Here is a 27,087-nt window from a genome sequence, read left to right as displayed (position 1 = left end):
TTTTGGTACAGGGATTATAGTGGACACCTTGAAGCAGGCAGGGTCCATGGACTCGGCCAGGGATAGGTTGAATATAGTGGTGAACACTGGGGCTAGCTGGTTAGCACCAGACTTAAGTATTCGCCCTGTTATCCCATCTGGGCCTGCAGCTTTCCTACTGTTCACCCCTATAAACGCTCTCCTCACGCTGTGCTCCGTCACCGAGAGTGTGTGCTCTTACCCAGCGGAGGAACTCCCCCCCGTCGGGGTAGCCGGCGTGTCAGTGATGTCGCTAGCCGATGAGCTATCGTCACCACTGCTGGACCCAAACCCTGCGTAAAAGTAGTTGAGCTTGTTCGCTAGGGAGGCATCAGCACTCACGATTGAGGAGGGGCTGACCTTGTAATCAGTTATCGCCCGCAGTCCCCGCCATAAGCCCCCGGTGTCGTTATGGTCCATCTGTGCCAGCCTGCTCCCATATCTCTGTTTTGCACCCTTTACCGCCCTGCGCATATTGTATGCCGCTGCTTTGTACTCGTCCATATTTCCAGATGCGCAGCCCGAGTTGTAAGCAGCGGTGTGAGCATTCAGGGCGACTCGGATGGAGTTATCAACCCATGGTTTCTGGTTCGGAAAAACCTGAACCGTCAGCGTTGCTATAAAGCTAACATTAGTATCGGCGAACTCACTGACGTCACTGGAACTTGATTGGAACATGTCCCAGTCGACGTCATCCAGTGCGTCCTGTAATGTGGCCTCTGATTGCTCGGACCACCGCGTCACTTCTCGCGTCACTACAGCCTCACATGCTCATGTTTATATCCGGGCATCAGGAAAATGGCATCGTGATCCGACTTCCCAAACGGAGGGAACGGGAGCGCTTTGTACCCTTGCTTAAATGGTGTATAGCAATGGTCCAAAGTTTTCCCTCCCCTGGTGGAGCATGTAATGTACTGGTAGAGGTTCGGCATAACCTTCTTTAGGTTTGCTTTGTTGAAATCGCCAGCCACCACCGTGGCCGCGTCTGCATGTTTGATCTGATACCGGTTTAACGTGTCCTGGAGGTCCGCTACTGCCCTGCCGGTGTCAGCTTGAGGTGGAATGTAGACTGCTGTGATGGTGATGGCTGTGAATTCCCGGGGGTAGATAAAACGAACGACATAAAATGGACAGATGTTCCAGACCCAGCGAGCAGGAGCGGGAGAGGATCTTAATCCCCTTGGGGCTGCAGCACCATTTGTTGTTGGTGAGAAAGCAGACCCCCCCCCCCCCCCCCCCCGCCTTTGGACTTTCCAGACTCCTCCGTTCTGTCCGCACGGAAAACAGAGAAGGATTCGGATGGGCTGATACTGATAGCTTGATCTGGTGTTAGTGGGGTCAGCCAGACACTGCTAACCCTTACCTTAGATTACCAGATGACCACTATACCTCCTGAGACACTGCTAACCCTAACCTTCACACAACAGGCCATAGAGGTGCACCATCTACCAACTAATCCATTATAAAAATAATGAACTATTTCTTATGATCGATTAATTGTACACTCATTTGAGTAGTGGAAAAGGGGTAGGATTAAATAAGTGTATACTTCTTCCTACTCCTTTTCGAACATGCAGATTGAGTTGTTTTTCTTTTTTGTTATTGTTTGTTGTATTCATTGCATGTTCGAAATAAAGACTTCAAATCAAATCAAATCAAATCAAATTGTAGATTTCGTATGTTTGTTTATTTGTTTATTTGTTTGTGTTTGTGTTTGTGTTTGTGTGTGTGTGTGTGTGTGTGTGTGTGTGTGTGTGTGTGTGTGTGTGTGTGTGTGTGTGTGTGTGTGTGTGTGTGTGTGTGTGTGTGTGTGTGTGTGTGTGTGTGTGTGTGTGTGTGTGTGTGTGTGTGTGTGTGTGTGTGTGTGTGTGTGTGTGTGTGTGTGTGTGTGTGTGTGTGTGTGTGTGTGTGTGTGTGTGTGTGTGTGTGTGTGTGTGTGTGTGTGTGTGTGTGTGCGTGCGTGCGTGCGTGCGTGCGTGCGTGCGTGCGTGCGTGCGTGCGTGCGTGCGTGCGTGCGTGCGTACGTGTGTGTGTGTGTGTGTGTGAAATAATCAAGGAACCATTTAGAATGTTTAATTATGTTGTCAAGTTAGACAAGGCCTAGTCAAGTCAAGTCAAGAGATTTATTTGTCACGGCATACAAGTATAGAATGAAATGCGGGTGGTCTTGCCCGCAACGATGTGCAAATAACATATAATAGAATCAACATTGTGCAATAAACAAGTAACATTGTGCAATAAACAAGTAACATGTTAGGGCATATCGGTATATGTACATAAGTTATTGCCAGTATCAGGGTGTGAAGAGAATTCAGAACCAACCTGCGGTTAAGAATGTATGGGGGTCATGCAGGCGGGAACTAAATAAAAAACATTTACCGTAAAGCATTCTTTTCATTCTTCTCCTACTGTTTCATCATCATAATTCAGTAGCAATAACCAGTCAGACTAGAAACTAGTCCCACACAGAAGGTGTGGTTTTAATTTACGTCGTTTTAATTTACAGATGCTAAGGGTGGGCGTGGCATAACACAAATCAGACTATAAATCAATGTTTTTTTCAACACTCTTGCAGGACATGTTTCATAACACTGCTGAACCGTGTGTGTGAACTTATTTTGCAATCCTAATGATCGATATTGTCTTGAAACCCGGTAATCGCCACTTGTTTATTGAAAACAATTACTGAAGTTTATTAATATTTCCAAAATACAGATATTTTTTTCCTTTAGAATCTTATTTTAAGACACTAGTCAAAATCCAAGGAGGGGTGGGGGGGGGGAACACTGTACAACTGTACAAGCAAAACTGTACATTGGAATATTGACAACCATACTTGGTCATTTACTGTACATTGGAGGGGGTTGGGTTAGGACATTTACATGGGCCAGTTTCGAATTGCAGTCTACCGTGTCTGATGTGGCATAATTGCGAAACGTGTTTAGTCCCTTGTTTGAGCCGAATCTGGGTTTAACATGATTTGTGGAGCTCCCTCTGGTGTTGTGATCGTGGTATTCACTGACCTTTGGGAAGTATTTTGACATGTACATGGGTACCTTGGTCGTGTAGTGTATCTTGTAGACTAGGCCCATTGCAAGTTGCTGTACTCTGTCGTCTACTCTAAGCCATCCTAGGTTGTCAAAGTGGGCAGGGGTGAGGTGGGTTCTAGGAGTAAGGTCAAGCAGTAGTCTGACCAGTTTGTTTTGAGATGTTTGTAATTTAGTTTTTAGCGCCTTTGAGGTGCTTTGGTACCATGAGGTGCAAGCATAGTCGTAGTACCCTTGTATGAGTGCTCCTGCCAGAGTCCTCAGGGTGTTCTTGTTTACCAGAGAGGAGATCCGGTACAAGAATCGAGTTCGTTGGTTGACTTTTTTTATTACATTGGATGCCATTTTGTCACAGGAAAGATTAGCCTCTAGGATGGAGCCCAGGTAGGTAATTTCATCTTTCCTTGTGACAATATTGTCACCCACTGTAACTGAGAAGCCGTCGGTCTTGCTGAGTTTGTTATTTGAACCGAAGAGAATGGACTCTGTTTTGCCCATGTGTAATGATAGTTTGTTATCAGCAAGCCATATGCAGATTTTGCCTAGTTCCGAGCTGAGGTTTTTTTCAACCTGTAACTTGTTCTTGTCAGAGACCAGCAGGGCTGAGTCGTCTGCGAACAAGAACAAGTTGCAGTCACAAGCTGACGACATGTCATTTGCATAAATTAGGAACAGTAGCGGTCCTAGTATGCTTCCTTGTGGAACGCCACAGCTCACTGTGAGGGGGGGGGATAGGGTACCGTTTACCTCCTGAGATACTGCTAACCCTAACCTTCACACAACAGGCCATAGAGGTGCATCATCTACCAACTAATCCATTATAAAAATAATGAACTATTTCTTATGATCGAATAATTGTAGATTAGTCTATTAGTTGTTACAGCCTTACTGACCAGAACATTACTTTCCTATGTTTGTTTATTTGTTTGTGTTTGTCAAGTCAAGTCAGTTTTATTTATATAGCACATTTCCAGGCAGCGGCAGCTGGCACCAAAGTGCTTCACAAGCAAGTTGATAAAAACAAAATAATGTGATGCAAGGTATAAGATTAAAAACATAGTAAAGCAATGAAAGCAACAAAAACAAAACAATATGGTGCAAGATATAAGATTAAAAACACAATAAAGCAATGGAAGCAATAAAAACTGGTAGGACACAGTAAAACAAAGAGGATAGAAGGGCCAGGGGTCTAGTGGTGATTAAGTAGGGGGGAAGGCCAAGGAGAACAGGTAGGTTTTCAAGAGTGATTTAAAAGCCTGCACGTGTGTGTGTGTGTGTGTGTGTGTGTGTGTGTGTGTGTGTGTGTGTGTGTGTGTGTGTGTGTGTGTGTGTGTGTGTGTGTGTGTGTGTGTGTGTGTGTGTGTGTGTGTGTGTGTGTGTGTGTGTGTGAAATAATCAAGGAACCATTCAGAATGTTTAATTATGTTGTCAAGTTAGACAAGGCCTATTGCCAGTATCAGAGTGTGAAGAGAATTCAGAACCAACCTGTTAAGAAAGTATGGGGGTCATGCAGGCGGAACTAAATAAAAAACATTTACCGTAAAGCATTCTTTTCATTCTTCTCCTACTGTTTCATCACAGTACACATGCTACGGGTGGGCGTGGCATAACACAAATCAGACTATAAATCAATGTTTTTTTCAACACTCTTGCATGACATGTTTCATAACACTGCTGAACCGTGTGAACTGATTTTGCACTCCTGATGATCAATATTGTCTTGAAACAATTATCTGAAGTTTATTAATATTTCCAAAATACATATATTTTTTTCCTTTAGAATCTTATTTTAAGACACTTCAAAATCCAATTTTTATTATTCATTTTTTGTGGATGTTGTATACACCAATTTCTTTATCATTTCCTTCCCTGCCTGGCTAGTGGTGTGATGATTTGGTGTGGTGACGCAGCAGGACCCAGGAGCAGACAAGACCAGGCGGGCAGCGAGTTAATGGGTCTTTATTAAGAATAAACTCCAACACAGAAACAAGGGGTATAGCAAAAACCACAAAAACCAAAACGTCTCAGCGAACGCTGCAAGAGGGTGAAAAACTAAACTTAAACACGAAAACACTAAACATGGAAACACTTACGTTACTAGAACATGGAAGGTGTTGTGAAGGGCCAGATTAAACCGAATATATATATTTATTTATATATATATATTTAATTGTATTTGTATATTCTCTAATACTCCCTGATATCCCTTGTATATTCCTTGTACAATATGCATTGAATATCCATTCTAGCCTACTGAACATCCCATAATAGTCTCCATTCTACTATTGGTCGAGACCTTGGTGCCAGGCTGCCATACCCCTCAGACCCAGTTCAAACGTACCGCTCGACATGTACGAACAAGTCCTAGTTCCGCGTAGGAATTTGGCTACCGCACCACTAATGGGACTATTTGTTCATAGTGCGTATATATACTGCGCTACTAAAGTAGGACTTTCTTTTCAGTCCAGTTTCTTACCCTCCAATAGAGTCACAGACGTAAAGCCTCCCCGCGACGCCACGTGTGGGAGTAAGGCCAAGTTCGCCTACCATCGGTATTGAGACATCGTGTATATTAATATTTGAATAGTCATATTTGGCACTATATCGTCGAGTTGGACGTAGTCTATTAAGCTAATAATAGTCTGTTAATATATAGTGCTTCGTGCGGTGAGAATACTACCGTAGTCAGTACCCCATCGTTTCGGGCAGAGAACTGGCTGCTTACCCAGGGTGGTTGACCCTATGTGAAGCTGCACCCGAGGAGCCCCAGAGCCGACGAGCGAGTGGACCTGTATACCGGATTATTCTACCGACGACAGCCCGCCTTCCCAGGCACGGATTATGCTTTGGATACTTTGATTATTCCATGGATAAAGACCCCCGACACTGCCGTGTGTTGGAACCCCCCCCCCTGGAGAGGACGCAAGGTGAGGAGACGCTCTGCAAGACGAGGTCGCTTCACGTCTCTCCCCCGTGGACCGGAGAGAGCCGGCCCACAAAGAGTCCACCTGCTTTCATCTGTGGTCCAAGGATCGCCGGCGCATTGAACGGCACTACAGTGGGTTCACCTGGGATACCCTTGGCCGGACGAGGCAGCCGGATTCTACCCCCCCCCCCCTCCTACTCCTGTCGGCTTACAAGCGACCGGATTAACCCCCTCTAGTGTATCTAGTATAATCATTAAAGTATCATTGCTGTTATTCCTTAACTATTCCAGGTCGTATATTTACCACCTGCGCCTTCAGAGATTGGACATTCTCTATTGATATACCGACGAATACTCCTTGCCATAAAAGTGCATACTATTTCAATTCATAAATGTAATTAAGTGATTAAGTGCTTATTCTACACACCATCGCTGTGTAGAAATAAAGACCTGTTTCTAATTCGTACATTTGTGTTGGATCCGTTTCATCTACGTGAGAGTGTTCATGATAATATATTTATGCCGTGTACTGGGTGGCCGAATATTAAGTACAAAGGTAGTGGTAGTAAGTATCATATCTAGTAATACAGTCAGGGAATTGTACCCCTCAGTTACAATTGGTCCTTCGAGCCGGAGGGTAATTAGTGTAATATTAATATAGTGTTATTAATATTGAAATGGCCTATGATGAACACTCCACGAAACGATCCTCCTAACCAACGCCCGCAGCGCGAACGACGGCTCCCTCAGTACTTAGAGGCTTACGCTGTCAGTCAACAACCTAGTCTTCTACTAACAGTAAACGCGGTAAAACTAGAAAGTAAAAGTATGTCTAACCCCAACGCCCAGACTACCCCGACCATAGAGGCCCCTACGGGCTCTAATGTAACTGACCAAGTTCACGGTGGGGACCAGTGGGAACCAGACATGACTTCACACCCCGCCAGTACTGAAGAAGTAGTCCCCGATGAGTCCCGGGAGGAATACAACGCTACCGAGAGAGAACTCGGCACGGAGGAAGACGGGGAGAGCACCGTGGAGATAGAACTCCAAGGCTCCGCAAGGAGTACCCCGAGGGAAGGCTCCCCTATACAACCGCCTTCTCCCAGCGAGGCAGAGAGGACCCTACAGCAGGCCTTCCTCATCAGCCTGAACGCCGCTGCTGAACGCGACCGACTGCAGATCCAGCAGCGAAGCGAACACGAGCAGATACGTCTAGAAATAAGACGCATTCAGATGGAAGAGAATGTGGCCCGAGAACGAGCCGGTGCTCAACGGGACGCAGCGCGCGACAGACAGCAGTCGCAACTAATAGAACAGCTGATCAGACGGACAACACCCTCTCCCTCCGCCAGAGGCTCCAGGAACTCGTCTAGACACACCTCCAGGGCGGCATCCCCTAGCCGAGTAAACAACCCTGAACTTGACCAACAGACGAGGTCTATACCCCCCACAGACCACCTCCCCCCACCGGTCCAAGCGAGACCTAGCAACCGGAAAGGAGCAGCATATCCTGTGGAGAGGCTAAACCAGAGACTACAAGCACTGGATGACCTAACTGAAGACGAAGAGGAAGAGGAGGAGAACCACGCCCGAAGACAGCACAGTACTCTACCGGACCAGGAGTACACTGCCGGTACCAGCCCATACCAAGGAGCGGGAGGAGACTCGCCTAGGAGGCCTCTCCCCCAACGCTCGCCGATGTATCCACAGTCAGCGTCATACATTGGCACGCCTATGGTACCCGACTTCACCCAAGAGAACCGGGCCCAGTATACAGAACTCCGCATGTGTCTGGAGACCATGTTGGTGGATGTATTGGATGAACGCCACAAATACGCCATCCTACTGAAGCACTTAAAGGTACCCCGCGCACATAATATAGCGCTCGCCTACGCGACTTCCACCACCCCATACACAGCAGCGCTGGTAGCATTGGACCAGAGGTATGGGCGCATATGGGATTACGTGATCCAGGAGATCCGACACATCGACTGCTTACCCCCAGCAATAGACAATCGAGCACTGGACGACCTGTCCATCAGAGTGCAGTCCCTGGTAGGGATGTTGGGAGCGCAAAGAGAGAAGGGGAGGCATGAACTTTACGCCAACTCAAATGTGGAAAGGATCCTGGAGAAGCTGCCGCCCGCTCGTCAGGAGCGCTTTAGGCGGCAGAGGGACCACAGAGACCCGAATGGCCCCGAACCGAACCTCCTCGATCTAGCAGACTTCCTGGCGAGAGAAGTCAGCAGCCTACGGCTAGATACATTCGGACGGAGCACCCCTGGCTCCAGAGAAGGAACCAGACGACTAAATGATGGAAGAAGATCGGTGACTGTGATGCACCAATCGGAGTCAGTACCGAGCAGCAGGAGCCACAGTGCCCCCTCCAGAACGGAGAAGTGGAAGATAGTGTGCCCCTACTGTGAGAAAGAACACTGGCTAGCGCAATGTGACCCCAAGCTGAACGCGGAGGAAGCAGGTCAATGGATAAAGTCCAACAAGCGCTGTTTTCGCTGTGCGCGCTCACACATGGCAGCCGAATGCCGCTTAAAGAAAAGGTGCACCAAGTGCGATGGAGCCCATCTGGACATACTTCACGACAGTAACAGACGGCGCCCTTCACCTGCACCATCCAGCCGCAAAGCGAGCGTCATGTACATCGATCCCGCCAGCAGCAGTGGAGCCCGAGTACTCCTAAAAGTAGTGCGTGTGACACTAAGCTACCAGAATAAAGTCCTGGACACTTACGCCGTCCTCGATGACGGGTCAGAGAAGACCCTGCTGCTCGCCTCCGCTGCGGCCCAGCTAGGGCTGCGGGGAAGCGAAACCCAAATGACAATTCGGACAATAAGACGAGATTTGAAGACGATAAAGGGCGAGAATGTCTCATTCTCTATCGCAGCAAGCGGCCAGCCTGAGCGACGGTACCAGATTGCAGACGCTTTCACCAGCCAAGAAATAGGACTGTCGCGGTACACATACCCCGTCGCCAAGCTGATGGAGAAATATGCACATCTGCGCAAGTTACCGATCCCGCTCATAGACAATGCTATGCCGACCCTGTTGATAGGCTCCGACCATGCAGACCTCATTGTCCCGATAGACCGGGTTCATACCGGACCCCGAGGCTGCCCTGCAGCAGTCGAGACCCGTTTGGGATGGACTCTCCAAGGCCCGCTCGCCAAATCTCTCAACCGAAGTACAGCCACTAGATGTCTCCACTCCCGAGTCACAGAGGGAGAAACCGCACTCCTGCAACACGTAGAGCGGCTATGGACCTTGGAACAAATGCCCTTTAAGAACGGAAAGAAAGACATTCGCTCTAAAGATGACATTTACGCAATTCACCTCCTCGAGACAGGGACCAAGAGAGTCCCGGTCAACGGCGTGTTGAGATACGCCACGCCACTCCTGCGGCGAGAAGGAATGCCTACTTTCCACGCCAAGACAGACGCCACAGAACGGTACCTGCTGAACACGGAGCGGCGCTTAGCCAAGAACCCCGCCCAAGAGAGTGTATACCGCGCTGAGATTGAGAAGCTCATCACAGCGGGACACGTCACAAAGATGGACATTAAAGAGGCTGACCAGACCACTGAATCGTGGTACGTGCCCCACCACAAGGTCCATCACAACGGTAAAGACCGCATAGTATTTAACTGCAGCTACCAGATCGGATCCCAAAATCTGAATAAAGAGTTACTGCCCGGTCCCACACTCGGCCCCTCCCTACTCGGCGTTCTACTCCGCTTCCGCCAGGAAAAGGTGGCCATCAGCGGGGACATTAAAGGAATGTTCCTGCAGGTGAGATTAGTAGAGGCGGACAAGCCCCTGTTACGGTTCCTATGGAGAGAGAAGCCAGGAGATGAGCACCCAGCCATCTACCAATGGGAAGTCCTCCCCTTCGGAACGACGTGCAGCCCCTGCTGTGCGACATTTGCACTACAGAAACATGTAGCAGAGGACCCAGCAGCGGACGAAGAGGTCCGACACAGCGTAAAGAACAGCTTCTACGTAGACAACTGTCTACAAAGCCTTTCAACCCAGGAAGAAGCCGAGGCTCTCCTGATTAAACTCCGCGCCTCATTGATCAAAGGCGGCTTTGATCTCAGGCAGTGGGCCAGCAGCGATCCGCAAGTACTGCGCAGCCTCTCCTCCGAGGACAAGGCAGCCAGCAGCGAGACCTGGATGGCTACAATCCCGGGAGAAGCCCAGGAGATGACCCTGGGATTGGTGTGGCGATTCAAAACAGATTCGCTTCACTACAGACACAAGCCCCTGACTACGGAGCAGGGAAGGCCGGCGGCGGCGCCGACCACCAGACGGAGTGTGTACACAACACTCGCCCGACAATATGACCCGCTAGGATGTATTCTACCGTACACCACCAGGGCAAAAATTATTGTACGAGCATTGTGGGACAAGGACCAGGGCTGGGACGACCCCATTCCCGCACACCTTGCATCCACCTGGAGAGAGTGGGAGATGGAGCTCCACTCACTCCCAGGCGTTAATATGCGCCGAAGCTACTTCCCACCCACGGTGAGGCCAGAGACATGTAAAATGGACTTACACGTCTTCAGTGACGCCTCAGAGGTCGCATACGGATCAGTAGCCTACTTGCGGGCCCAAGACCAGGGGGGAGAGATCTACACAGCATTTGTCCTCGCCCGCTCGAGAATAGCCCCACGCAAGCAACAATCTATCCCACGTCTAGAGCTCTGCGCAGCCCTAGCCGGAGCGCACCTAGCCACGCTCATCCAACGTGAGCTCACCATACCGGTGTCTAGAACAATCCTGTGGTCAGATTCCACGACGGTACTCGCCTGGATCAAATCGGACTCATGCAAGTACAAAGTCTTCGTGGGAGTCAGAGTCACCGAGATTCAAGACTTAACCGAAGAGTTAACCGGAGAAACAGAGTGGCGCTACGTTGATACAAAACAGAACCCAGCTGACGTCATCACCCGGGGGATGCCCCTGGATGACCTCACCCGTCGCAATGTCTACAGTGACGGCCCCGCATTCCTAAGACTCCCGGAAGGACAGTGGCCCATGCCTATCCCGAGGGAAGCAAGTCCAGAGGAGGTGGAAATTAAGAAGTCTGTGTTCTGTGGATTGAGCACCGTAGCCTCCACCGACCCTAACATAGACGATTGCACGTCCATAGAGAGTGCACAACAAAGAACATTCCTGCGGTACCACCCGGAGTGCAAGTCCCCCGCTGATATGTCAGCAGCTAACTACGAGGAAGCAGAATTGCTTCTACTGCAGCGAGCCCAGAGAGACTCGTTCCCCGATGAATTGGCCTGTCTACAGGGAGGAAAGCCCGTCCCATCCGACAGCAGATTAATTCACCTGGCCCCCGAGAGCGACGCTCATACCCTCATCAGAGTGGGTGGTCGCCTACGCAGAGCCCCCAATCTACCGGATGACATTAAATACCCGATCGTATTGAACAGCCGACACAAGGTCACAGAGCTGATTATAAAGAAATACGATGAGGATGTACATCACGCAGGAGCAGAAAGAGTCTTCGCGGAAATCAGACGTCGTTACTGGATCCTACAAGGAAGAGAGGCGGTACGACGCTTCCAGCGAACATGTCTAGACTGCCGCAAGTGGCGCGCGCAGCCCAGCATACCAAGGATGGCTGACCTTCCTCCATGTCGCCTCCGAATCGGTGACAAGCCATTCCACTCAACGGGTATGGACTGCTTTGGCCCGCTGCACATAAAGAAAGGAAGAGGAACCGAGAAGCGGTGGGGTATTGTATTCAAATGCATGACCACCAGAGCGATACACATCGAGCTTCTCCCGACCATGAGCACAGACTCATTCCTTATGGCCTTCCGAAGATTCACATCACGGAAAGGAAGACCGTCTACCCTATTGTCCGATCATGGGACAAACTTCAAAGGCGGCGAAAGAGAGCTGAGAGAGAGCTTCCAAGCTATGGGCCCAGAACTTAAGACCCACCTCGCTCCAGCACAGGTTGATTTCCAATTCAACCCCCCAAACGCACCCCACTTCGGTGGCACTTGGGAACGAGAAGTGCGCTCCATAAAGACAGCCCTGTACGCAGTACTTGGGGCCCAGACTGTGGCGGAAGAAGTCCTAATGACAGTCCTCACGGAGATTGAGGGAGTACTTAACTCGAAGCCCCTCGGATATGTCTCCAGTGATGTGGCGGATATCGACCCAGTTACCCCCAACACACTCCTGATGGGGCGGCTAGATCCTGCATTACCACAGACAATGTACCGGCCTGAAGAAGCGGACGGCCGACGAATGTGGAGGTACAGCCAAGTATTAGCCGACAAGTTTTGGAACAGTTTCCTACTGCACTACCTACCGTCTCTACAGACCCGCCAGAAGTGGGTAAAGGAGAGAGACAATTTGACAGAAGGAACAGTCGTCATGATTATTGATCAATCACTGCCCAGAGCTATGTGGCCGGCCGGCCGCGTAAGCAAAGTGATCACCGGTGCCGACGGCAAGGTCCGAGCAGCTGAAGTGCTCGTCCAGGGTCGCACTTACACCCGTCCCGTGGCAAGGCTCATAGAACTGCCTCGACTCCCAGACACAATCGATGATGACCATGACCCTACAACCCTATGACTTTGTGAAGTTGACTGACCCCTACAGCAAACCCTTATGTGTAAATAGACAACGCGATTAATCTGTCTCTGTTTAACTGATTAGGTCTGGGACCTATTCAGGGGGTGGCTGTTGTGAAGGGCCAGATTAAACCGAATATATATATTTATTTATATATATATATTTAATTGTATTTGTATATTCTCTAATACTCCCTGATATCCCTTGTATATTCCTTGTACAATATGCATTGAATATCCATTCTAGCCTACTGAACATCCCATAATAGTCTCCATTCTACTATTGGTCGAGACCTTGGTGCCAGGCTGCCATACCCCTCAGACCCAGTTCAAACGTACCGCTCGACATGTACGAACAAGTCCTAGTTCCGCGTAGGAATTTGGCTACCGCACCACTAATGGGACTATTTGTTCATAGTGCGTATATATACTGCGCTACTAAAGTAGGACTTTCTTTTCAGTCCAGTTTCTTACCCTCCAATAGAGTCACAGACGTAAAGCCTCCCCGCGACGCCACGTGTGGGAGTAAGGCCAAGTTCGCCTACCATCGGTATTGAGACATTGTGTATATTAATATTTGAATAGTCATATTTGGCACTATATCGTCGAGTTGGACGTAGTCTATTAAGCTAATAATAGTCTGTTAATATATAGTGCTTCGTGCGGTGAGAATACTACCGTAGTCAGTACCCCATCGTTTCGGGCAGAGAACTGGCTGCTTACCCAGGGTGGTTGACCCTATGTGAAGCTGCACCCGAGGAGCCCCAGAGCCGACGAGCGAGTGGACCTGTATACCGGATTATTCTACCGACGACAGCCCGCCTTCCCAGGCACGGATTATGCTTTGGATACTTTGATTATTCCATGGATAAAGACCCCCGACACTGCCGTGTGTTGGAACCCCCCCCCCTGGAGAGGACGCAAGGTGAGGAGACGCTCTGCAAGACGAGGTCGCTTCACGTCTCTCCCCCGTGGACCGGAGAGAGCCGGCCCACAAAGAGTCCACCTGCTTTCATCTGTGGTCCAAGGATCGCCGGCGCATTGAACGGCACTACAGTGGGTTCACCTGGGATACCCTTGGCCGGACGAGGCAGCCGGATTCTACCCCCCCCCCCCCTCCTACTCCTGTCGGCTTACAAGCGACCGGATTAACCCCCTCTAGTGTATCTAGTATAATCATTAAAGTATCATTGCTGTTATTCCTTAACTATTCCAGGTCGTATATTTACCACCTGCGCCTTCAGAGATTGGACATTCTCTATTGATATACCGACGAATACTCCTTGCCATAAAAGTGCATACTATTTCAATTCATAAATGTAATTAAGTGATTAAGTGCTTATTCTACACACCATCGCTGTGTAGAAATAAAGACCTGTTTCTAATTCGTACATTTGTGTTGGATCCGTTTCATCTACGTGAGAGTGTTCATGATAATATATTTATGCCGTGTACTGGGTGGCCGAATATTAAGTACAAAGGTAGTGGTAGTAAGTATCATATCTAGTAATACAGTCAGGGAATTGTACCCCTCAGTTACAGAAGGGTAACAACGATAATGGACCAAACGACAAAGACCACCTAATATTTCCCCAGTACCTTTCAAATAATAATAATAATAATAATAATTATTATTATTATTATTATTATTATTATTATTATTATTATTATTATTATTATTATTATTATTATTATAATAATAATAATAATAATAATAATAATAATAATAATAATAATAATAATAATAATAATAATAATAATAATAATAATAATAATAATAATAATAATAATAATAATAATAATAATAATAATAATAATAATAATAATAAACTTTATTTGTATAGCGCCTTTCATACAAGAATTGCAGCTCAAACGGACAGCAGTAGAAAAGACAGGCATAAGATGCACAGAATTGGCAGATCAAGAGCAATGCATAAAGTGCAGACATAGAATTAGGCATAAAATAAGCATAAAATGTGCATAAAATAGACAGCAGTAAAATAGATTATTTAATTGATTTGATTTGATTTGATTTTTATTTGTCTCGAACATAGAAACATAAAACAAGTTTAAAAAACAAAAAGGTAAATAGTCAAAGACTATTTCCATACAATAAGTGTTCGAGAAGGAACAGGGGGGAGTAAAACAACTTATCAAGCCGTGCCCCTTCCTTACAATGTTTGACATTATAGTTTAATAGAAATAAAAATAATATAACAAATACAATTTTTTTTTATAAAAGTACAGTTTTTTATATATCCAAATATCCAAATGAGAAATAATAATAGGCAGTCACATTACTGCTCAAGCTCCTCTCTCTTATATGTGTCCATAAGTGCTTGTTTATAGCTACCTTTAAATGTAATGATATTTTTGCTTAATTGTATACTCGCATCCAGACCATTCCAGAGTACAGAAGTTATGTTATTGGCTTGTTTCCCTGTACTTTTGGGAAACTGATAAGTACTTGCAGAACAGGAATACCCTTTCTTGGTTGAGCTTCAAACCCTCCTACTGCCGTTTAAAAAGGACCCTCACTCGAGTCACTTGGGTACAATACAGTACAGCTCAATACACACAATTGTTAAGGGGATGCAGACCAGAGAAAGACTTTCGTCTTGTTTACATCAGGGTCCCCCATTTTCAATTCATCAGGACATATATGACATACATGACATACAGATATACAGTACTGCTACATCTATACATTTATGACAACAACATTGTGATACAAAAAGAGTCCAGAAAAGAGTATATACATTTGACGTAAAAACTGTACATTGGGGGAGGTTGGGTAGGTGGGGTGGTTGGGGGGGTGGGGGGGGGGGCTGTACATTGGAGGTGGTTCGGTGGGTGGGGTGGGGGGGGGGGGGTGATTGGGCAGGAGGGGTGGGGGGGGAACACTGTACAACTGTACAAGCAAAACTGTACATTGGAATATTGACAACCATACTTGGTCATTTACTGTACATTGGAGGGGGTTGGGTTAGGACATTTACATGGGCCAGTTTCGAATTGCAGTCTACCGTAGGTGTTCTTTGAGAGTGTTTTTGAAAGTGGGTAGTGATTCACATTCCTTTACAGCTTTGGGTAGGGCGTTCCACATTGATGTGGCATAATTGCGAAACGTGTTTAGTCCCTTGTTTGAGCCGAATCTGGGTTTAACATGATTTGTGGAGCTCCCTCTGGTGTTGTGATCGTGGTATTCACTGACCTTTGGGAAGTATTTTGACATGTACATGGGTACCTTGGTCGTGTAGTGTATCTTGTAGACTAGGCCCATTGCAAGTTGCTGTACTCTGTCGTCTACTCTAAGCCATCCTAGGTTGTCAAAGTGGGCAGGGGTGAGGTGGGTTCTAGGAGTCAGGTCAAGCAGTAGTCTGACCAGTTTGTTTTGAGATGTTTGTAATTTAGTTTTTAGCGCCTTTGAGGTGCTTTGGTACCATGAGGTGCAAGCATAGTCGTAGTACCCTTGTATGAGTGCTCCTGCCAGAGTCCTCAGGGTGTTCTTGTTTACCAGAGAGGAGATCCGGTACAAGAATCGAGTTCGTTGGTTGACTTTTTTTATTACATTGGATGCCATTTTGTCACAGGAAAGATTAGCCTCTAGGATGGAGCCCAGGTAGGTAATTTCATCTTTCCTTGTGACAATATTGTCACCCACTGTAACTGAGAAGCCGTCGGTCTTGCTGAGTTTGTTATTTGAACCGAAGAGAATGGACTCTGTTTTGCCCATGTGTAATGATAGTTTGTTATCAGCAAGCCATATGCAGATTTTGCCTAGTTCCGAGCTGAGGTTTTTTTCAACCTGTAACTTGTTCTTGTCAGAGACCAGCAGGGCTGAGTCGTCTGCGAACAAGAACAAGTTGCAGTCACAGCTGACGACATGTCATTTGCATAAATTAGGAACAGTAGCGGTCCTAGTATGCTTCCTTGTGGAACGCCACAGCTCACTGTGAGGGGGGGGGATAGGGTACCGTTTACCTCCTGAGATACTGCTAACCCTAACCTTCACACAACAGGCCATAGAGGTGCATCATCTACCAACTAATCCATTATAAAAATAATGAACTATTTCTTATGATCGAATAATTGTAGATTAGTCTATTAGTTGTTACAGCCTTACTGACCAGAACATTACTTTCCTATGTTTGTTTATTTGTTTGTGTTTGTCAAGTCAAGTCAGTTTTATTTATATAGCACATTTCCAGGCAGCGGCAGCTGGCACCAAAGTGCTTCACAAGCAAATTGATAAAAACAAAATAATGTGATGCAAGGTATAAGATTAAAAACATAGTAAAGCAATGAAAGCAACAAAAACAAAACAATATGGTGCAAGATATAAGATTAAAAACATAATAAAGCAATGGAAGCAATAAAAACTGGTAGGACACAGTAAAACAAAGAGGATGGAAGGGCCAGGGGTCTAGTGGTGATTAAGTAGGGGGGAAGGCCAAGGAGAACAGGTAGGTTTTCAAGAGTGATTTAAAAGCCTGCACGTGTGTGTGTGTGTGTGTGTGTGTGTGTGTGTGTGTGTGTGTGTGTGTGTGTGCGTGTGCGTGTGCGTGTGCGTGTGCGTGTGCGTGTGCGTGTGTGTGTGTGTGTGTGTGTGTGTGTGTGTGTGTGTGTGTGTGTGTGTGTGTGTGTGCGTGTGCGTGTGCGTGTGCGTGTGCGTGTGCGTGTGCGTGTGTGTGTGTGTGTGTGTGTGTGTGTGTGTGTGTGTGTGTGTGTGTGTGTGTGTGTGTGTGTGTGTGTGTGTGTGTGTGTGTGTGTGTGTGAAATAATCAAGGAACCATTTAGAATGTTTAATTATGTTGTCAAGTTAGACAAGGCCTATTGCCAGTATCAGGGTGTATGGGGGTCATGCAGGCGGGAACTAAATAAAAAACATTTACCGTAAAGCATTCTTTTCATTCTTCTCCTACTGTTTCATCACAGTACACATGCTAAGGGTGGGCGTGGCATAACACAAATCAGACTATAAATCAATGTTTTTTTCAACACTCTTGCATGACATGTTTCATAACACTGCTGAACCGTGTGAACTGATTTTGCACTCCTGATGATCAATATTGTCTTGAAACAATTATCTGAAGTTTATTAATATTTCCAAAATACATATATTTTTTTCCTTTAGAATCTTATTTTAAGACACTAGTCAAAATCCAATTTTTATTATTCATTTTTTGTGGATGTTGTATACACCAATTTCTTTATAATTTCCTTCCCTGCCTGGCTAGTGGTGTGATGATTTGGTGTGGTGACGCAGCAGGACCCAGGAACAGACAAGACCAGGCGGGCAGCGAGTTAATGGGTCTTTATTAAGAATAAACTCCAACACAGAAACAAGGGGTATAGCAAAAACCACAAAAACCAAAACGTCTCAGCGAACGCTGCAAGAGGGGGAAAAACTAAACTAAAAGTTAAACACGAAAACACTAAACATGGAAACACTTACGTTACTAGAACATGGAAGGGTAACAACGATAATGGACCAAACGACAAAGACCACCTAATATTTCCCCAGTACCTTTCAAATAATAATAATAATAATAATAATAATAATAATAAACTTTATTTGTATAGCGCCTTTCATACAAGAATTGCAGCTCAAACGGACAGCAGTAGAAAAGACAGGCATAAGATGCACAGAATTGGCAGATCAAGAGCAATGCATAAAGTGCAGACATAGAATTAGGCATAAAATAAGCATAAAATGTGCATAAAATAGACAGCAGTAAAATAGATTATTTAATTGATTTGATTTGATTTGATTTTTATTTGTCTCGAACATAGAAACATAAAACAAGTTTAAAAAACAAAAAGGTAAATAGTCAAAGACTATTTCCATACAATAAGTGTTCGAGAAGGAACAGGGGGGAGTAAAACAACTTATCAAGCCGTGCCCCTTCCTTACAATGTTTGACATTATAGTTTAATAGAAATAAAAATAATATAACAAATACTATTTTTTTTTATAAAAGTACAGTTTTTTATATATCCAAATATCCAAATGAGAAATAATAATAGGCAGTCACATTACTGCTCAAGCTCCTCTCTCTTATATGTGTCCATAAGTGCTTGTTTATAGCTACCTTTAAATGTAATGATATTTTTGCTTAATTTTATACTCGCATCCAGACCATTCCAGAGTACAGAAGTTATGTTATTGGCTTGTTTCCCTGTACTTTTGGGAAACTGATAAGTACTTGCAGAACAGGAATACCCTTTCTTGGTTGAGCTTCAAACCCTCCTACTGCCGTTTAAAAAGGACCCTCACTCGAGTCACACATTATCTTCTGAACGAGTATCTCACCGACCAAGATCTCTGTGCAGCACATCTGCTCTTATTTAAGATCAGTCTGCTGAATTACAACAAAGATCAGTCTACTGAATCACATCAAAGATCAGTCTACTGAATTACAACAAAGATCAGTCTACTGAATTACAACAAAGATCAGTCTACTGAATTACAACAAAGATCAGTCTACTGAATCACATCAATGAAGGTGAGTCGGTCAGAGACTAATGCTATTTACAATGAGGAAGTAATGATGTGAGGGACATTTACATTTCAAGTACAGTAAAACGTATTCTTTCTTGAACCCTCGTGTTTTCTCATTTTCTTTTTGATGACTGTTGTGTCTTTCTGGGGACATCACCTAACTGTTGTTTTACATTGAATTTAGTTTGTTTTCTGCATGCTAAATAAAGTTTACAAAAAAGAATATATATATATATATTAATGGTAGTATAACATGGTGGTTATTACACTTTTGATTTACCTTCGTCTAGCTTAATTAGAGGGGCATGTTTTATTTGCATTGGCAGATTCTCATTGGCTGCAGAACGTTGTATTCTAGCAGTATACAAGGCAGACGACAGAGTTTCTGACAGTCAGTTGTTATATTGTATAAGGGTTACTCACAGCATGGACGGGTACAGTCTACCAATCTGTGACTGGGCTAGATTACCCTGATCTATTCTAGAGGCCCCTGATCTGGAGGAACCTGATCTAGAGTACCTTCTAGAGGACCTTGATCTATTTTACTGTTTTACAACCAGTATTTATCTATAGGCTATAGCCCCTTTCGTGACTGTGATGCAAGCCTTGCTTGAATACGCAGTCACTGATTCGACGGTAGTAGCCAGGTTAATGCTCCGCGTTGCTAATAAACATTTTAAATCATTTTTATAAACAAGCAAAAAAATCACTGAGCTAGCCTTGGCTAAAATGGCTGCTTCCGCATTTTGACGCAGGAGCGCTGTGATTGCTGGGCGCACCGAGCATGTGACAAAGCAGCCAGCAATCACAGCGCTGCTGCGTCAAAATGCGGAAGCAGCCATTTTAGCCAAGGCTAGCTCAGTGATTTTTTTACTCGTTTATAAAAATGATTTAAAATGTGTATTAGCAACACCAAGCTTTCAAACCCCGCCGCGTGTGTGTGTGAAACCCTAATGCAACGGTGAGTACCTTTGAAATGTCTATGTGATATATTTTGGACCCACCGCTCGTCTTTAACCAGTGCTTGATGGTGCACATTAACCTGGCTATACTATGGTCGAATCAGTGACTGCGTATTCAAGCAAGGCTTGCATCACAGTCACGAAAGGGGCTACTGTAGGCTACTGTATTATCTTGAAGCAAGCAATTGTACTCACCTGAACTTTATATACTGTGTGTGTGTGTGTGTGTGTGTGTGTGTGTGTGTGTGTGTGTGTGTGTGTGTGTGTGTGTGTGTGTGTGTGTGTGTGTGTGTGTGTGTGTGTGTGTGTGTGTGTGTGTGTGTGTGTGTGTGTGTGTGTGTGTGTGTGTGTGTGTGTGACTGTGTGTGTGTGTGTGTGTGTGTGTGTGTGTGTGTGTGTGTGTGTGTGTGTGTGTGTGTGTGTGTGTGTGTGTGTGTGTGTGTGTGTGTGTGTGTGTGTGTGTGTGTGTGTGCATGCGTGTTTATTGCAGGGTTTTATTGCCATACTCCTACTGGTCCCAGTGGCAGTCAGTTTACCATCGCCACCCGTATTACCAGTTGACTGTAGTGATATCTATAGCGATGGCTTTGGTCATAGTGGAGTGTACACCATCTACCCAGGAGGACCCACTTCCCCAGTGCAGGTCTACTGCGACATGAGCAACGAGGCTGGAGCTGAATATCGTAAATGGACGGTGTGTGTACAGCTGCAGTCACTGCAGTCTTTCAATCCATCACACCGATATCAATGCTGAGTGGAGAGTGTATTCATTTTGCCCTGTGGCGTCTGTCAAAGCATCACGTTCCTTCTTAAAACTCTACAGTAATCAAGAGAAATGAACCCACACCTATTCAAATAACCATCCAATGTCCAGGTCATTCAGAGAAGGAAGGATGGGAGCATTAACTTTTACCATCCAATGTCCAGGTCATTCAGAGAAGGAAGGATGGGAGCATTAACTTTTACCGTGGATGGGACCAGTATAGGGCGGGTTTTGGTCAAGCTTCTGGAGAATACTGGTTGGGTAAGAACATTAATTCATACAATAATGCATACAGTATATATATATATATAGCAGCCGTCTGGTAATTGAAAGGTTCCTAGTTCGATCCCAGCTCTCAGCTCCTCCCGGCAGCGTGAATGTGAAGCATAAATTAAAGCGATTTGGATGAAAGCGTTATATAAATGCAGTCCATATGTACATATCCCTTACATACTCTTACTAGTTACGCTACTGGCCAGTATGACTTACTACCATAGTGTCTTTATCACTGTACATAATATTAATACTACAACTCTGTACATACATCTGATTAGCACTAACAACCCACACAAGCTGGCGCTGGTTCCCGTGTTCGACAGCATCACGGAAACCTGGAGCGTAAACTGTAGCCGGAAGGAGTATCCCTTTACTCTCCTCGAGCACAAGCTGACGGACGCCTACCTGCGTATCTTCAATCTCAAGATGGATGATACGCGCGGGGATGGCCACTGTGGGTTCCACGCCATCAAAAGCCTGACCCTAAACACACCCGGTCAGATGGCCAACGATGACGAGCGCCTGACCATGTGCGATATCGGGGCCAACTATCTGACATCGCTGCCCCGCGAGGTCAAAGAAGCTTACCTGGTCTATACGAGGGGAGAGCTCGGCGATGACACCAAACAGAACATTGTCGATATACTCAACACGAAAGGACGCTACCTGTACGTGCACGAAATGGAGGCCATCATCCTGGGCATGAAGCGGGTACCCTTGCGTATCGGAGATTCCACGTATCCCATATATCGACCAGGATATTTATGTTACGCTCACGTCGCCGGCAACCACTTTAATGCGGTCCTGCCCAAATCCGCGTTCGGCACAGACCGGCTAGGTCCGCGATGAGAGTAACGACGCCACGTATGGGGCTGTGGTCGGTTACGCCCACAGCAAGAGGTTTAGGCAATGTGTTCCCGGTCCTGAGCTGAGATACCACCTTACGACGGGAAGGCGCTGCACCGTCGCAAACAGGAACATGTGTTTTTACCAACAGGCCTCCTCTGTATATCGATCGGAGCCGGTCGGGGGCATTGCCGAGCTCGGATCTTTGCTTAACCGCTTTGACATTCATTTTATGTTCTGTTCTTTTTTCTAATGTACGATATCGTGTGTGTGTGTGCTTTACTCTGCTTCATGTTATGTTGGTTTATGAAATAAAGAAAATGGAAACCAATACAATGGGTATATTGTGGGTCTTTTATTGCATATCGAGTTGTACAACACATACGGCACAGGCACGTGCGAGCACAGTATCAACGTAATAATAAAGATGAAAGTTACATAGGGGATACATAACCCAATAGCGTATACTGCATTCCGTGTCGATCTTGTGCATTCTATAAGCGTATCAGACGCTGGTATAAATGCTGACTATCGTATCGCTGTTGTCCAGGTTGAATGCGTTACTGTCCAAGTTCATTTCAAACTCGGGGTGACCGTCCCGGTCGGAGGACTCGGAATCGGAACGGCGTGCGCGTCGGTGGTTAGCGTTCTTCTGCCTGGCCTTCTTACACGTGTCCCTCTTCACTGCTTTCACCGGCGACGCTGTGTCCTGTCGCCTCGGGTGCCCCGTCGCGTATCCGTCAGAGGACTCGTACGAGGGCGTAATCTGCGTGGCGGCGCGCTTCGGGGTCTTGGTACCCCGTGCCGCACGGGGTCGCGAGGGACCAGCAGGACGTGACCTGGCCTCGGTCCCGGGCGCGTTGTCGAGCCCGGATCGGGGGTCGGCGAGCTCTCTGACCGAGGCTTGCCCGTCTTCCAGGTTCACGGGGAGCACCACGGTCCCCGAGTAGTTGACGGGCTCCACCATTATGGCATAGTTCCACTTTCTCTGGGTGTTGTGTATGTGGACGGTAAATGGCGCGGTGGGCGCCAGGTCCACGTCGTACCCACCCTTGATGTGGAAGGCCTCGTATCTGGACGGGGATCGGGGAGCGTTCGGGTGAACCAGGACTATGCTCTGGATGCTCATAAAGTCTACCGGGGCCATGTCGTGTATCCCACGCACCCCAGTCAGCCGCTCCAGAGCAATCTCAAACGAGTTCGGCCGAGCGTCTATCGCTGTCTCGGGCACGTCCTTGAAGATCACGGGGGCGTCCTTCTCCACGTCCAGCGAAGCGAGCAGTCGGGACACGGCGAGCATCCCCAATTTGGTTTGCGAGGGCTTCTTTACGCGCATGTCAGCGTAGTGCTTCCTCAGCTCGTGCTCCTCGGTCACCCGGTCCAGCAGAGCGCTCATAAAGTCCAGTCTGAACCCGACTCCGTCCCTCCACACCCTGGCAGCATGGATGCGAGGCAGGCACATGTTCAGGACGCGCGCCACCAGGACCTGCGCTTTCAGAGCGCACAGGCTCACGTGAGCGGCGATGGTCCTCCTCTCCCGGGGCGACATCCTGCCCAGACCTACGGGATCTCCCAGGTTCCAGCGCCCCACTCGCTCCCCCACGTACTCTCCCGCGGCCTCGGCGTTATTGTAGGGAGCAGCTGCGATCTGGAGGCACAGGACCCTACATACGTCCCGGTGCACCTGGAGCGCGGTGTGCTGTTGGAGCACAGCATCGAGGACCCCGGTGTCGTCCGCTCTCACGGACCTGATCAGCAGGCCGTACGCCGAGCTCGTGGAGACGTGCCCCAGGTGCTTGATGTTTCCCTTTTTCACCAGCACCATGCACGAGTTAGTGGACACCACGGGCTCGTCAGCAACGTAGATGCACACGTGTCTGAACCCCGAACCTGGCTCGACCGACAGGTCCAGCATCCTGTAGCGCCTGGCTCCCAGGGAGCAGTCCACGGTTACCTTAGGTATCGCGGAACTCTTGGCCAAGTCCAGGTACCACTGGGTGGGAGAGTTGAACCTGCGCCTCATGCGCTTGGAATCTCCCTCGACTCCTCTCTCGAAGCATTTCACAGCGGTCATGCTCCAGGCGACAGGATCGCCTTCCTCGCACAGCAGGACGACCGAGCTGCCGGGTTCATCTCCCGTCCTGTACACCCTGCGGTCCTTCACGGACATAAAGGAGTACAGGTCGCGCCCGGCTCCCTCCTCGTCATCCAGTCGGGGAGCGGGCGCCAGTTCCCAGCAAGGGTTCACCCTGGCGGTCGCGTCTCTCTCAAACGGATCCGCCTTGACCTGTCTGGAGGTTCTTATGTCATCAGCCAGGAAAGTGATAGCGAGATCGCTAGGTTTGCTCTTTCTCATCACCGCGGTCTGCCCGAGTAGGTTTTTGGGTTTGACGTCTCTCTCGTTCCACGGGGTCAGAGACGGATCGCTAGTCTGATCCTCCACACGTACCCAGTTCCCCAAGCCAGGTTTACCCACGTCGGGTTGTTGCGGGAAACACAGAGTCACCCTGCCCGTTTCATCTTGTTCGTCTATCGCCTCTCTACGGCTCCCGGTTTCGTCATCGTCCTCGTAGTCGTCATCGGCACGCTCGTCGTCATCGCCGTGTTCCCGACTCGGCCCGGGCATCGCCTCTTCCCCGTCCGACTCCGGCTGCCCCGCGAAGACAGCGGCCTCGCCGCGAGGCCCTCCTGTATCGTCGGGGATCGCCTGCGTTACGATCAACAGGGGCGCGGGGCGCTCTATTCCCCCTGTGTTAGATGTATCCATCACTTCCATCGCGGTCATAAAATTCAGTCCTTCTAAGGCCGTGCTGTCTATAGTATGTAATGCGGTCATATCACCCACACCCGTATACGCGCAGACTCGGGCTAGCGTGTCGCTCTCTTGGCCGGTCCCCTCCTCTAATGTACCCAGAAGCCAGTCGATGAACACCTCATGCGATTGGGATTCCAGGTCTGTGTATGATACAGAGGGACCCGGGGGGTCAGCGGTACCAGCGGGATCCCCCCGGGATGAGGAGGACGTTGGGGGTGAGGACGATGAGCCCTCGTCGTCCCCCTGGTGTGCAGACGGAGGCACGCGTGCCTCTTCTGAAGCTTGCTGATGTTGTGCATCCGCTTCTTTCCGAAGCACCGATTCATTATCTACGTCAACGTGTTCTTCTTGGTCATCCTCCTCTCCCTCGGTTCCTTCGTCTGTGTCTTCGTCGTAGCTTCCCTCTGAGAACTCTGTTTCCAGGGGCGCCTGAGGCATCCCGCTTTGGGCCAACAAGACCGTGTCTTCGTTGCGTTTCGCTCTCTTTGTGTAATGTTTCTTGCTTTCCTTTCTAAACAGCAGGTGCGTCTTTACCGAGGCGGGCCAGGAGCACTCTTCGTGTCCGTGGTAGTTCCACGCGTCGCCCAGGGTATCCATAGAGGCGTTAGCGTACGACGGGAGCTCCCCGGTCCTGTCCGACGCTGTTTCGGTGACCGTCATCTGCCTGTAGAGCTCCTCCTCGACGTCCGGGTTCCAGATCAGCGGGGCGCAGCGGCCCCGGGTTCCGGGAGCGATCAGGGTAAACGTCGGAGATCGTATCCCGACATCGGAGGCGTAGTTGGCGTACCCGGGCTCCCTTCCCTTTAGCCGCTTCGCTATATCGTAGGTCAGGCGGTACCCCAGCACCGCCTCAGGTACCTTGAAGGGAGCGGGCAGGCGCCCGGGAATGGGTCCTTTGCTCAGCATCTCGTACTCCTTCAGGGCCAGATACACCTTACTGTCCCGATAGTAGAGCGAGGTGTGTCTCGCGTCCGGGTCCAGGATACTCGTCAGAGCCTGGGTGAAGCTCTGATACAGGACCTCCTGCTGCAGCAGTTCAGAGTAGTGCATGGTCACGTAGGGCAGCAGGGATATCACGTCAAGGGTGCCTCGGTCCACCAGGAAGAACGCCAGCAGATAATCGCTGCGCATCACGGCATCGGCCAGAGCGGGTATCACAGTCTCGCATTTAGACTTGTACGCGACCAGGTGCGCGTACGCTCCCCGGGACACGGCGAGGCGCTCGTCTACGTTCTTGGGCTTCCACCGAGAGAGAGGCTTCCACCCTCGCGGGAGCGCAAATGCCAGGTTCACGTACAGGTCGCATCGGGGCGCTCCGCTCTCTACGACCATGCATTGAGCGCTCAGGGTGCAGCCCCGGTTCGCGTACACAGCTCCGTCGGGTTCTCCGTGGTATCCCGAGGGGTCGCCCTGGGTCTCGCGGGGTCTGTTTTCTCTCACGTTCTTGACAAAGTTATCCAGCACCGTTTCCAGGTAGCACCTGGGGACCTTGAACCTGACCGAGTACGTCTCGTACTTCACCGAGCACCGCACGTCCTCGAATGATAGCTCAATCGGGGCCATGACTCCCGACGACGCCCTGACTTCATCCACATAGCGATACGTGTCCATGCCGTCTCTATCTCTGCTCTCTCTCTCTTTCACCGTGTCGTAGGTGCAGTCGTGTATCAGAAAGCCCCAGGTCCCGGAGCGCGCCCTCTGCGGGTATCTGTCGGTCTTCCACATCCACCTTTCTCCCGCCTCGCTCAGGCCCAGGTGGATGTAACTCGGAAGCGCCAGGTCCAGTATCTCGTAGGCCACGTCCGTGGTGTGCCTCCACCACAGCTTCAGGACCCTGACCCTGAACTCGTTCTCCCGGTCGACATCCCGTTCGATATCCTCCCGGGTCGCGCGGTCTCCCCTGCTGGGGACCAAGCTGCTCAGGGTCCCGGACCCGCATCCCAGCGCCAATTCTATCTGCTTCAGCACGGCTCCCCTCTCTCGCCCCTGTTGGTGTAGAGTCACGGTCCTGTCCCTTACCCTGATCCCGAGCAGAGCCACTATAAACGGAGTGTGGCAATAGGCCAGGTGAACGAGCCTGTCCTCGAGCCTGGGATAGTAATTGGGCATCCGGGGTTCGTAACGTTCCCGCTTTAAGAACGTCACGGTATCCATGTTGGACTCACGATACACGTGTGTGGCGGAGCACAGTATGCACTTACTGAGCCCGTCGTACGTGCCCTGGCTAAAGAACACGTTTACTCTCAGCTTGCACGGGTTCGTTTCCCTAGAAGAACATCTCACGCCGTGAGCGTAGCAGTAGTCAC

General features: G+C 48.4%; 1 protein-coding gene across 1 annotated transcript; it reads left to right on the top strand.

Moving 5' to 3' along the window:
- Nucleotides 1–694: 694 nt before the first annotated feature.
- LOC311240455 (microfibril-associated glycoprotein 4-like) lies at nucleotides 695–21,466 on the top strand (the record flags this gene model as incomplete). Its single annotated transcript, XM_084329037.1, has 4 exons — nucleotides 695–725; nucleotides 20,603–20,775; nucleotides 21,009–21,105; nucleotides 21,444–21,466. 4 exons carry the CDS (start codon nucleotides 695–697, stop codon nucleotides 21,464–21,466), a joined length of 324 nt encoding a protein of 107 aa, XP_084185163.1.
- Nucleotides 21,467–27,087: the final 5,621 nt, after the last annotated feature.

The sequence above is a fragment of the Notolepis coatsorum genome (genome assembly GCF_963971535.1).
Source record: "Notolepis coatsorum genome assembly, chromosome: 14".
Classification (NCBI taxonomy): domain Eukaryota; kingdom Metazoa; phylum Chordata; class Actinopteri; order Aulopiformes; family Paralepididae; genus Notolepis; species Notolepis coatsorum.
The sequence above is the reverse complement of the archived record's forward strand: the minus strand, read 5'-3'. Positions and strand labels throughout refer to the sequence as shown.